The 13,670-nt window shown below is 49.3% G+C and overlaps 1 protein-coding gene across 8 annotated transcripts in view; it reads left to right on the top strand.

Annotated features, from left to right (window-relative positions):
* The window catches only part of TENM4 (teneurin transmembrane protein 4), an 801,291-nt gene that overhangs the window by 732,576 nt on the left and 55,045 nt on the right, over positions 1–13,670 (top strand). For 6 of the 8 annotated variants that reach the window (XM_058306052.2, XM_058306053.2, XM_058306050.2 and 3 more), the window contains 4 exons: positions 280–547; positions 2,727–2,870; positions 5,531–5,780; positions 8,153–8,173. In XM_058306052.2, coding sequence (XP_058162035.1) covers positions 280–547; positions 2,727–2,870; positions 5,531–5,780; positions 8,153–8,173 — 683 coding nt within the window. The remainder of the gene's footprint in view (positions 1–279; positions 548–2,726; positions 2,871–5,530; positions 5,781–8,152; positions 8,174–13,670) is intronic. The other 2 variants (XM_058306055.2, XM_058306056.2) reach the window with 1 other exon arrangement.

Raw genomic sequence — 13,670 nt, 5'->3', positions numbered from 1 at the left:
GAGGGAGAGCCTGAGGCTCAGCAAGGGGAGCTGGGGTCCAAGGTTAGACCGCGTGAGACATGACCTTGGAAACCCAGGTTCCCCCCCCCCTCCCTTTTCTCCCCTTTTTTTTTCTTTCTCCGCCTCTTCCTCTTCACCCTCTGTTCCCTCCTCTTCCTTCGCCTCCTCTTCCTCTCCCACCTGCTCCCCTTCCCCCTCACCTTCTTGAACACCGGAGTGCACGGGGCTGTGTCCCTCTTCCCTCAGTCTGGTGACGTCCCGACCGCCTCTGTCCTCCAGGCTTTGCAGGAGGAGATCGCCATCTCTGGCTGCAAGATGAGGCTGAGCTACCTGAGCAGCCGCACGCCTGGCTACAAGGCGGTCCTGAGAATTCGCCTCACCCACCCCACCATCCCCTTCAACCTCATGAAGGTCCACCTCGTGGTGGCGGTCGAGGGCCGCCTCTTCCGGAAGGGGTTTGCTGCGGCCCCAGACCTGTCCTACGCTTTCATCTGGGACAAGACGGACGTCTACAACCAGAAGGTGTTCGGGCTCTCGGAAGCCTTCGGTAAGCCTCCCGCCGCGGGCTCAGTGCCCCCCGCGGACGGAGAAGAGCACCTCTTTTCGCCCTCCCGCCTTCCCTGCCTCTCCCGTCCTCTTCTCAGATCACGTGTGTCTAAGGCTTAGTTGGTCCTCAGGAACTCTCGCTGCTCGTGCATGACCTAAAAGAATGTAGTCAAAGACCCGAATGTGGCAAACTTGACCATTAAACAAAAAGCTATGAAAAGGCCCCTGAAAGGCGCTGGGCAGGTGTGATACAGGCCGACGCGAGCGTGGGCCACAGAGACGGGGGCCCGTTGCCCTTGCCCTGCCCCACAGCCGCTGCGCCCGAACCAGCCCCTCACATGTGGGTTTCTTCAGTTTTCCTTCATGACAAATGCTTTTGGGCCGCCTTACCTCATTTCCCCGTCAGAGAGGCTGTCTTGCTGGCATTGTCGGCGCTGCCCTTTTTTTTTCCTGAAGTGAAGGCGCGTGTCTGCGCCCTGCCCAAAGTCCCAGCCTCACTCAGACCTTGGGCTCCCAGGGGCTGGGTGTGCTCTCTCAGCTTCAGGATTAGAGCAGGGTCCCAGGAAAGGTCCACCTGGGCTGTGAGCAGTCCCAGCCCTGCAGGGCTCCAGCTCCAGGCACTTAGGAGGCGCGCCCAGCTCATCCCTTCCCATCTGATCCCTGCTCCACTTCATTCCCTCCCTGCGTTCAGCAAAAGGCAGCGTGAGGAAGCAAAGAAGTAACGTGGTGTCTAAAAGGAAAGAAAAGAATGTCCATTGTGCCCCTGCACCCAGTTACTCCTCGCAGCCTCCCGGCAGGCAGGAATCGTTATCCCAGACTCCTCCACGAGGACGCTGAGGCCCAGATGGCGAGGCCGCTTCCCAGGGACACCTAGCCAGAAGGGACAGGGCTGGACTGATCCCAGATCTTCCCGTAGGTTGCCTGCCCTCTCTACCAAGGGCACGTGGGGAGCGAAGTTGCCGTCCCCCCACTGTCCGTGACCCCTTCTGCAGAGCAAGTCACGCCCACCACCTCGCCAAGAAAAGGAAGCCTTGTCACGTCTTCACGTGAGCCGAGCCCACTCACTGCCCACCAATGAGTTAGAAAGGGAGGGGTCTCCACCAGGAGACTTGAGGCGCTGAGACCACAGACGGCCAGGGGAGGCAGGGGAGCTGCTAAGGGTCCCCTGGTCCCGGGGAAGAGGCCACAAGATAGAGGGTCAGCACTGCCCAGTCGTTAAGTCCTGTCTTGAGCTGTGGTCAGACATTGCTCCCTGGAACTAGTGCCTGGCCAGAAAGCACCGCTGGGGAAGCAGCATGCCTGTCTCTGCTGGTTCCTCTCCGTAGGCCCGTTACAGGTCTCTTTCCACGTCCCAGTCTCAGGCAGCCGCCGTCTATACCTTCAACCCAGTGACCTTCTAGGAGGCCTTGGTTCATGAAACACAAGTGACACCAGAGGATTTTCAGAGACTTCGAAGTAACTTTCAGCTTTTAAAGTACCCCAACTGAACTCCTTTTCCATGTACTCATTGTAAGTTATTTTAGATTTTTTTCTTTAGGAAAGTAAGACCATGTTCATTGATAAAAATTTGAGAAATGGACCAAAAAAATAGAAAAAGGTCATATATGTCCCTATAAATAAATACAGCCACTTAGGAACATTGTCATTTATTTTCTTTTTTTCATAGTTTTTTTTAAACACAATATACTGTACATAACCAGTCTTTTCAACTTAGCATTATACCAAAAGCACATGCTCTTTGTAACCATAATTTGCAGTGGCCATATAACATTCCTGGAGTGCCTTCACTTTGGTTTGTTCAACCTCTTGCCCCTTTTGAACCTTTAGATTGTTTCCAGTTTTCCACTATTATAAATAATGCTACAGGGAAGACTTTTGTGCGTAAAATATCTTCTGTACTAAAGATTATTTCCCTAGAATAGATACACCTGGGCCCTTTTTAAAGAGTATTTTGTACTTTTGTTTAACTTTCTTAATAACATGCAATTCCTTTTCAAAAATAGGATATTAATTCTCTGTACCCATGGTTTAGTATTTCACACAGACCCGGTTCCCAATCAGAAACACAATCCCCTTTTTCCTCTTCCACAAAAGACGAGCGCGGGGCCTTGCACCCGGGTCTACAGGCCAAAGGAGAGGCTTGGCTCACCTGTGCATCTGGCTCCTCTGGTTACCTGCAGTTTCCGTGGGCTATGAATATGAATCCTGCCCAGACCTGACCCTGTGGGAGAAAAGAACAGCTGTGCTTCAGGGCTATGAAATCGATGCTTCCAAGCTCGGAGGATGGAGCCTGGACAAACATCATGCCCTCAACATCCAAAGTGGTGAGTGGTCTGATAGAATTCCTTGAGCCCAGGCAGCAGTGACCCCTTGTCTCGGCCCAACAGAAGATGCACGCTTCACGTTACTGTCATCAGTCAGAAGCGGGAGTCGGTGAACAGCCCTTGGGTACATGCTCCGTGCCTGTCACTGTGCTGGGCCCTGGGCAGGTAGAAATGAACGGCCTCAAGAGTTCACACTCTGGCAGAGACAAGCACATGCCAGGCCTTCTCAGTGCTGGGAAGCACGGGACACCGTGCGGGCAGAGAAGAAGTGCTCGTCACTGGCCGTCTTGGGTCAGGCAGGCTGTCCCCTGGTGAGAACTGCTGAACTGAGGTCCCTAGGGTTAGCCCTGTGCGTTAAGTAGGGAGAGAATTCTCCTTAAGCAGAGGGTGCAGCATGCACCAAAATGCTGACACCTGAATAAAGAGTAATTAGAGAGAGTTTGCTGTGGCCTGAGCAAGGAGTGAAATGAAGGGAGCTGCAAAAGTCAAAGCTGGGGGCTTGGGGAGCTGGACGCAGGTAAGCAATTTAGGACATCGACTTTATCCATGGGCAAAACACAGAGCCTATGAAAATTTAATGCAGTTGAGTGAGTGACAATATCAGATTTGCATTTTAGATAGCTTGCTCTGACCATGATCCAGGATGGGGACCGCTAAACATTGTAACAATGTCAAATATTTCTGCATAATCTATAGTTACAATGAAGCACGGCATGTTTTGGGGGGAAATTGGCAAACTAATTCTAAAATTTATCATAAAATAAAGATTTATTAATTGCTAAGAAAGTCTATAAAATAAGAGCAAAGAAGAGGGACTTGCCAGTTATTAAGATATCTTAGACAAACCATAATACATAAAACTGTGTGGCGCTGGCACAAGAATAGATAAATAAATTCCATGGGACAGGACACAGAATCCAGAAACTGGCCTGTGAGTTTTATTTAGAATTAGGTTTGGCCTTGAATGTTCGAAAAGCCAAAATAACAGAGGTACAAATAAGTTAAAAGTTTGTTTCTCACTCACCTAAAATCTGATGGTAGATAATCCAGGGCTGGTTTACCAGTCTATAAGATGAGAGACCCAGAATCCTCCTTTCTCATTGCTCCAGTCTGGGAGCCCCCATTTCCAAAGTCATGCTCCAAAAAAGCTGCTTCAGCTCCAGCCCTCACACCCACTTTCCAGGCAGCAAGAAGGAAAAAAAAAAGCAAATTCCTTCCATTATAAACACACCTCCCAGGCATTGCCCACACCCCCTGTGCTTACCTTCCATTGGCTGGAACTTAGTCATGTGCCCAGATATAGCAGCACATGGGCTGAGATATAGTCTGTTCCATGAAATCACATGCACAGTTAAACATCAGGGGTTCTGTTACTACAGAAAAGGGAAGGACAGAGAGGATGTACAACCGTGGATAACTGTGTTTCTGGCACTCACCCTGTGTATGTAGGAGCTTGGTATGTGACAGAGATAGCCTCACGTATCAGCAGAGAATGGACAGGTTTCTTACAACTGGAAGTGAAATAATTGGTTCCATATGGAGAAAAATAAAATTAAATCCCCACTTCACATTGCATGCAAAAAAAGCAAACCTTTGGTTAAAGATATAAATGTGAAAGATAACACTTTAAAATTAATGGAAGAAAAAATAAGAGAACATGTTGGTGATGTCAAAGAAAGATTTTGTAAAAGCAGCACAAACTTAAAAGTAGAAAAATGATTGGTTAGACTCCTTTAAAATTAAGGATACCTGTCCAATAAAATACAGCTTTGACCAAGCTAATTAGCTGACAGCCTGGGAGAAGATTGTTGTGATAGGTAAAAACCAAAAGCTAACTCAGGCTTCAGTGTGGAAAAGGGATTGGAAGGGGTGAGGTGGGAAGCTGGGGGTCCAATTCTGAGGCTGGGGGAATAATGCAGGAGAGAAAGGATGATCAGGGCCTGGAAAGAAACAGTAGAGAGATAGAGGAAGCTTACCAGGCTGTGAGGTCCAGCCCCCTCCTTTTCTTGGTGGGGAAACTGAGGTTCAAACGTAGTTAAAGTGGTTGAAGAGATCCAGGATCAGCCCATTAGTAGCAAAACTAGGTGGAAACCCAGGTCTCTTGACCCCACCTTAACATGAAGCGATTGTGAATTCTCCTCATTCGTTTCTGTAAACATTTGTTGATAGCTATAGGATCTGTGCTGGGCCTGAGGACACAGAAAGGAAAAAGACATGGTCTCCATCCTTGAGATGATACCAATCTAAAGAGAGAAAAATAAGGGAAGCATTCATGCCATGATGGAAATGTGGACTAGGCACTTGAGATACGTGCAGCCCGTTTGAGAGGCCGTGTAGCTGAATGGCTGAGGGCCTGGCCTCGGCGCTCTCGCACGTGTGCTCTGCGTTACCTTGGGTAAGCTACCTAACCTGATCCGCTCTGTTGAGAGAGGACGATGTAGCACCCTCTTACAGAGCCGCCATGAGAATTCATCAGCAGCAGGCTGACCTGGTCACAGCTCCCTGGCTGTCGGTACGGAGTGAGGCCCAGCCTGGGAGAGGGGTCTGGAGGTGGGGGCAGAGGAGTCTGGAGATGCCGTGCATAGGACAGTGGCCGCCTCCAGGAGAGGAGACCCGCCTCCTGCTCCTTGGGTGAATCTGTTCTCCTGTCCTTGACCCAGGCATCCTGCACAAAGGCAACGGGGAGAACCAGTTTGTGTCCCAGCAGCCTCCTGTCATCGGGAGCATCATGGGCAACGGGCGCCGCAGAAGCATCTCCTGCCCCAGCTGCAATGGCCTTGCCGATGGCAACAAGCTCCTGGCCCCTGTGGCCCTCACGTGTGGCTCTGACGGGAGCCTCTATGTGGGGGATTTCAACTACATCAGAAGGATCTTCCCCTCGGGGAACGTCACCAACATCCTGGAGCTGAGGTACGTCAGGCGGTGCCTTCCTCAGAGTTCCTAATACTGTCCCTTTGCCATCCTGTGGACCCAGCTGGCGTTACCCACTGGGCCCAGGGACGGGGGACAGGTCCAAGCCTCACCTGTCAGGCCCCGGGACTTGCACTTCCCAGTTCACAAGCCAAACCAAAAGCATGAGGTGCTGCTCCCCTCCGTGCACGGCAATGAAGACAGGTCACTTGGGGGACAGGGAGATGTCCTTGGCACCGAGATGCCGTGGAAGGCTGCTGGCAGCCAGGAATTAGACTCCTCGGAAGCACTGGATCTTCTTTTTGTTCCCTAGCACCAGACTAATAGAAATGAGTCATATACACCTTTTTATAAGGACAAAGGATAGCATAATGGACAAGGCCCCGTGGCCGTGTTAACCCAGCTTGGCCCTATTAACCTGAACATTTGTCAAAGCTCAGAGCAGCTCCCGTCAGCTGACCAGTGCTAAGAGGGGGCCACGAGCTGAAGTCACGCAGTGCCTCTCCGCTCTCAGGTGCTGCAGAGCCAGCCGAAGTCAGATCTTTCCCCGTCCTGATCATGAATGATTGGAGCACAGGGGAGGGCCTGACCTGCTGGATTTTCTTGGCACCTCTAGTCTTTCTGGAACTGGAGCACTGTCATGAGGTGGTTTCTGGGGTTACGGAGAAGCTGTGCTGTTGAGATAGGGAACCCCCGCTGTCCATTATAGGGAGAAATTGTACCAAGTACAGGGCTTCTTAACCCTTTTTGTTCCATGAACCCTGTGCCAGGCAGGTGAAAACTATGGACCCCTTACCAAGTCCCCACTACACTGTGTGTTATTTAATAAATAGATCACGCCTGCACCAACACGTCCCCACAGGAATATGTTTTCCTGCATTTCAGTTCCAGCTCATGGGCCCCTTGTTAAGAACCCCTGCGTTACAACTGTTTTAGGGAATGAGATCCACCATCTCCTTGGCTGGGATCCACGCGAGCAGGACAGGCCCTTGAGCAGGCGAGCTTTCCTCCCGCCTTGCAGGGGAAACGGTGCTCACTCTTGTTGGGCTCCTGCTATTTTCCAAGTAGAAGAGTTCTTCAAGGTATTTTTTATTAGCCCCCTTTGAACAAGGAAAGGGAGGCTCCAGGAATTGAAAGAGCATGCCCAAGAGCCAGCTTCTAAAACCAAATCCAGAGCACCATTTCCCGGCTGTGCTCCACCAAAGAACCACCACATGGCCCTTCGAGGGCCGCTTTGACTTGATGTTTTGTTGAGTTATTCCCTGGCGGCTGCGCATGCTGAAGGAAGCTCGCAGCAGCGCATGCACATGTGAGAGGAGCAGAAGGCTTGCTGGCTGGCCCGCAGCCACCAGGGCCAAAGAAGCAGGGTTAGTACTCCCCCAATACGAGCCCAAAGGAGGGAAAGGTCTTTGGCTGGGGGAGGAAGACTAAGAGGCCCAGAGCTGTGGGCCTGATAGGAATTCAGGAATCAGGCCTAACAGCACCCCAGGCACAGCTGGGCGACTGCCTGCCTTAATTTTCTCTTACGTATTGGACTAGCACAGACATCGGTGAAGGAGGAAGGAAGCCTTGAGCATCTTAGCTTCAGTCAGCTGCTCATGTGCTGTTTCCACCTCCGGAACCGTGAACGAAAGAGCCATGGACTAGCAAGTCAGCACACCTCAGGAGAGAAGCTGTGCGTTATCGAACAAGCCACTTAACCTCTCTGAACCGCCACTTCCACATCCTTCAAATAAGGACCCCACTTTCCCTGCCTTCCCCCCCATTGCTGTTGAGGAGATCACGTGAGTCAGGGGTTAGGAAAGGAAGGATTGAATGGAATTTGGAAAGAAAAAGGAATGTATCACTATATATTACCGTTTTGATATATTTCCTTCAGTCATTTATTTCCCCCAGGCCTGCACCACCGCTCCCTGCTAGTTACAGTTTGTCTCCAGTTTTGTATCCTCCTGTGAGCAGGGTCTTGGTGGCCCCTGGGTCTCGCTAACTCTCTGTAGGGCAGCATGTGTGCGGACAGACCCAAGGCGCTGTGCGTGTATCTCTTGGTGTGTGGCTTAGGGCAGGGAAGAGAATCGGCTGTTCGACTCCCTGTCTTAGTCCTTGTTAAAGCAGCAGAATGTGTCACCCGTAGCCAGCAGTCGTGGCACAGGTGAAGCCATGCCTCTTCTGTGAGGCGTAGCTGCCTGTAAGTGAGCTCACTGACAAGGAATATCCAATATAAAATATATCAGTGTCATAGCCACTGAGTCTGTATTTATTACAGTATTGCACAATACCACTGCTGTCAAGTTTCAGGCTGCTAATAATGCTTCTATCCCTGCTGCTAACACCTCATTCTTTCTTCTATTCCCTGCTCTCCTGTCTTCTGTCAGAAATAAAGATTTCAGACATAGGTAAGTCATCCAGTGGAGAATTTCCTGTCTCTCCCCTGCCTTGTTGTGTGGTAAGCTGCCTGTGTCAATTTCAGATGGTTCAATGGCAAATGAGTCCTGTGTGATTGGAACTGATTGGGAGTAATCGGCTGCAGTGGGAAGAAGTGATTAATAGTGGTGGGGATGGGTGGTGAGAGTGGGAAGTCCCTTTCATCTGTCGCACAGTGAGACAGTTACAGTGGCAGTCTGTGGATGTGACAGACCGAATAGGGAGAACAAAAAAGTTTAAGCCATAAACCTTACCATGGAAATTTGAGTACTACAGTCTGCTTGTTCCCCAGAATAAACGAAGACCTCCTTCTAACTGTGTTGAGTGACTTTGGTGGTCATGATGGGACGTCCTGAGAATATTCCACGTGGGCTCCAAATCCAGGAGAAGGCAGGTTTCAGATTTGCACTTCCACAGGCATTCCAGGAGCCTCGGCTGGAATGCCAGTGAGTGCACAGAGGACCTGCCAGCCAGGACAGAGCGAGAGAGGATGTTGACACCACGAGGACTGCGGGAAGAGAGCAGTCCTGAGAGCACCCTTGTCGCAGTAGCTTTGTCATGGAGGCACACAGTGACATTAGAGTAGGCAAGAGCAGGGCTGCTCAGACCCACGGAGAGAAGCATCAGTCTGTCGGCATCCCCTGTCATTGTGGCACTCTTTTCTGACTCCTGGGTCGCAGACAATCCAATCCAGGGTCCCCCAGCTCACACATTTGGGTGATGTGAAAAGAATATGGACAGAAAGAAGTGTGGCTTGCATTGCCACAGAGCAGGCTCTCAGTTATCATGCATGCTCACATCCCAGTGACATATGGAGCAGACTGGAATAAAAGGAAGTCTTGGGATGGTGGAAAGAGTCAGACAGACCCAAATCCAATGATGGTTTTATCTCTATATAATTAGAGATATTATTAATGTAATAACCATATATATTATTTTAAGGCAATAATAATTAACATACACAAAACATTTACCATGTAGCAGAGAGGGTTTAAGTGATTTAAATGAATTATACTGTTCCATCCCCATACCATCCCGTGAGGCAGATACTCAGGATGGCATCCAATTTACAGACGAAAAACTGAGGCTTCCCCATTGTGTGACCTTGAAAAATATCACTTCTCCCTGAGCATCTGTCTCTAACTGGAGGTTGATAAAAATCTCCCTCGGAGAATTACTGTAAGAATTACAGAGGATGTTTGTGGAATCCTGGCCTTTTCAGCCAACAACCAGGGCACCAGATCTTCATTCATTCATTCATTCATTTCTTCATGAATGTAGCATACCTTTCTGGAGTACTTGCAGTATACCAGGCCCAGGGCTGGGCACCATGGACTGAAAATTGGACCCTGCCTTTGCAGAGTTCAAGATTTCCTTGAAGAGACAGACAGCTAAACAGAAAAGTGTCTTAAGGTGCTATAAGTACGAAAAGTACCATCTGTTCAGAAACCAGTAGGGGCACAAAGAAGAGAGTGGCCAGTTCCACCAGTGGGGAGAAGCGGGGCCCAGGAATGCTATTACACGTAAGAGAGGCTCAGGTTGGGGTGCGAGCAGGTGCTCCCAGGTGGAGCGTTCTAGGCCCTGAGAAGCAGACTTGGGAAGTAGAAAGAACACATAGTTAGGAGTCAAGCAGAATTCACTCTGGTCACTTAGCAGTCTGTGGCCCCGCTCCTATCACTAGGTTTTTCTCAGTCTCCGTTTTCTAAAATATAAAAACAAGTACAGGGAAGCGAATTTGGCTCAATTGATAGAGCGTCTGCCTACCATATGAAGGCCCAGGGCTCAAACCCAGGGCCCCCTGATCCATGTGGTGAGCTGGCCCACACGCAGTGCTGACACATGCAAGGAGTGCCGTACCACACGGGGTGTCCCCACATAGGGGAGCCCCATGCCCCAAGAGTGTGCCCCCGCAAGGAGAGCCACCACGTGCAAAAAAAAAAAAAGCACAGCCTGCCCAGGAGTGGTGCCACACACACGGAGAGCTGACACAGCAAAATGACACAACAAAAAGAAACAGATTCCCAGTGCCACTGACAAGAACCCAAGTGGACACAGAAGAACACTCAGCAAATGGACACAGAGAGCAGACAGGTGGGGGGAGGGGAGGACAGGGGGAAGGGGAAAGAATAAATAAAAAAATAAATCTTTAAAAAAGTGAAAAGCAAGCACACACTGTCTGTGTTGTGAGCGAAGTGAGGCCATGAATGTGGAGTGCTAGTGGAGTGTGCGGGCTGGAGCAGGCCAGCGGCAGGCGTCTCTGCAGCGCCGTTCTGTGGATGTGCTGCTGCAGCCCTGGGCGGGGGGTGGGCTGGGGGGTTGGTCCAGGCAGGCGTCACTGCTGCAGGTGCTGCTCCCAGGCCACGGCAGCACGAGGGAGACATGAGCTGAAGAGTGTCCAAGACCCCTGCCAACTGGAAAGAGCTGCTGAGCTGCATATTTCATTTGAGCCAGCGGCACACCGGTGAGCAAAGCAGAGCAGGACTTCGTCATTCAACAGATGAAGTGCCTACGGCTTGAGAGATTCAGTGACTGGCCCCAAATTAGAGCCCACTGCTCTTTCCTCTACATATCCCTGACCACCGGGCTTCAGACTTATCCTTGGGTGAAAAAAGATGCGCCTCAGCTCCTGTGGCCTCTTAGAATGCCACCCTCCCCTGGGATTCGACGATCTGAGAAACTCCACGAACAGCCCTTCTCCGGGTCAGTGCAGGAAGACATGAGCTAGAAGCTCAGGGGCTAATCGAAGTGGACAGGGCCCCCACCAGACTCTCTCGGGAACCCATTTTTCGCTGAGGTTGATAGCACCAGTTTATCAGGAGTGATGGGCAGCGAAATGAAATAACCACCCCTGCCTCGCAGCTGTCACCAGGAAAGCAGAAAGAGCGAGGCTGCCTCAGCATTTCAGAGCATGGTCTGAGGTCGCTGCAGTTTATTTAGCCAGAATCGGTGTCATCTAGGAAGATTAAAGCTGCACTGCGTTATAGGGTACCTCACCACAGGCGTTTCATGATAAACAGGACATCTTCCCTTTTATTACCCTGCAAAAGAGAAAAAGAAAAGAAAACACAAAGAATTGACATGAAAATCGTATTTAAAACTTTTGTAAATGTAGATGCCATCTATTTAAAATAAGACACCAAGCGAACATTGAAAATACAAGGATAAATAACATCCAGTCTCTTCCCTTCAGGTACTGGCAGTCTGATTTGGAGGTTAGACACATAAATAGGCAAAGCATTACGTTAAATGTCCTGTAATCCAAATGTGAATAAGCACCTCTCAGAGCACAGAGAAGAAAAGTCAGAGGTTTGCCAGAAAAGGTACCACGTGAGTTGACCCCTATAGAGCAAGTAGAAGTTTGGCAGGCTGAAAAGAGCAAGGGGCGGATGTCCCGCGGAGCAGGAGCAGCATGTACAAAGAGGCACGAGGGCACATTTGAGGGACCAGCTATTCGGTTTTGCCAGAGTATAGGGCTTCTATGGGGAAATGGCTGGAAAAGAAGCCAAGAAGTTAGAGCAGCACAGAGCATGGAGAGTCTTGTGTGCTTCTAGGCTGGGAGGCTGGACTTACTCTGTGTGAAATGCAGGGGCCGGAAGGGAGCACTTTGAAATGACATTTTGGTGTTTAGGTTAGACCAGTGCGGCAATTGGCTTAGAGAAGTCCTGGGCTGCAGGCAGAGAGACCTGCCTTTCATTTGAGCAGGAGTGTTAGGGCTGATGCAGTAGTATTAGGGCTAGAGAGGAAGGATCCTTGGGCAGTTGGGGATAATCATGGTGTTTAGTTTAATTCAGGGGGAGAACACCAAGGAAGGGCAGTTTTGGGTCTAGAGACCTGGCGCTGTCAGAAGCAGTCAGTCCCCAAGGGTATCATCCAAAGCAAGGGATGATGGTGATGATACAGCACAATAGGTGTTGATATCCCCATTTGGCCGATGAAGAAAATTTGAGCACCCTAAGGTCAGGTAACCTGCCCAAGTTTCAGAACCAGGAAATGACCCAGCTAGACTTGGAGCCCAGACCAGTCCAATCCCAAAGCCTGTGCTTTCCCCCTCCTCCACGGCTAGAGGCTCTGCCTTGTCTCCTTAATGCCTCTCAGTCATGGTCTAACTTAGGTTTCCTGTTAGCATAACCTAGCCTTTATGGCTGTTTTCCAGAAATAAGAACCACCATCAACACTGCTTCTCTGTTTTGTTTATTTTTTCCTTGGGTTTTGCTGCAAATTTAAAACTAATCCTGCAGTTCATCTGTCTCTGGCTGCAGGAGGGAGACTCCTGGACTCCTGATAAATATAACATGAGCCCCAATAGGAGATCGTGTTGACACTGCCTGGTAGTCAGATCCAACAGGATATTATCAGTCAGTCCCAAGATGAGATTGTGGTGGGAAAGGGTGTACTGTAAAATCCCTGTGGGAAGAAAAGGTTGTGTTTTGAACTCCTGAAGTTTTGTAAAGTCAAAACCCTTTACGTTATACAATTTGTGGGAGTCCTAGAAGAAGAACGAAAGGAGCAGAAAGAAAGGCTATCCAAGGAAATAATGGCTGGAAATGTCCCAAACTTAGCAAAGGACATGAATATTCACAACCAAGATGCTCAGTGAATGCCAAACAGGATAAACCCAAATAGACCCATGCCACAGCATTTTATACTCAGATGGCAGAATGCCAAAGATAGAGAATTCTGAGATCCACAAGAGAGAAGGAGCATGTCTCATGGAGGGGAGCCTCAAGAAGACTAAGTGCCAATTTCTCATTAGAAACAGGGAGGCAAGAAGACAGTGGAATGACATTTTAAGTGCTGAACGTGAAAAATTGCCACCCAAGAATTCTATATCCAGTAAAACCGTCTTTCAAAAATGAGGGAGAGATTAAGGCACTCCCCAATGAACAAAAGCTGAGGGAGTGCACCACCACTAGCCTGGCCCCACCAGAGATGCTAAAGAGAGGTCTCCAGGCTGAAAGAACAAGAGATAATAGGTTGAAGCCTCATGAAGAAATAAAGCTCTCCAGTGAGGGTAATGATATGAGTACATGTAAACGCCAGTGCTATTTTATTTTTTATTTGAAACTCCACTTTTTACTTCCTATAGGATCTCAAAGGCAAATGCATAAAACGTAATGAAAAATCAGTGGTTTGGGACTCATAGTGTATAAACATGTAATTTGTGACAAGAACTATATAAAGGTGGGAGCCAGAGGGGTGTAGGAACTTAGTGTGTCTACACTATTGAAGTAAAGTTGGTGTCGAAGCAAACAATGTTGTTACAGATTTAGGATGTGAAATTTAAACCCCATGGTAACTACAGAGAAAATATCAGAGAATATGCAAGCTCATAAAGACAGAGATTAGAGAACATATTGCCCGGGGTCAGGGGTAAGGGAATGGGGAGTTCAGGCATAATGGTATAGGGTTTCTTTGGGGGGAGATGAGAAAGTTTGACTGATGGTAGGTGGTGAGGGTACCACAATACTG

Source organism: Dasypus novemcinctus, chromosome 10 (assembly GCF_030445035.2).
Source record: "Dasypus novemcinctus isolate mDasNov1 chromosome 10, mDasNov1.1.hap2, whole genome shotgun sequence".
NCBI classification, from domain to species: Eukaryota; Metazoa; Chordata; class Mammalia; order Cingulata; family Dasypodidae; genus Dasypus; species Dasypus novemcinctus.
Note: the sequence above shows the minus strand (reverse complement) of the source record. Positions and strands in the feature narration are given on the sequence as shown.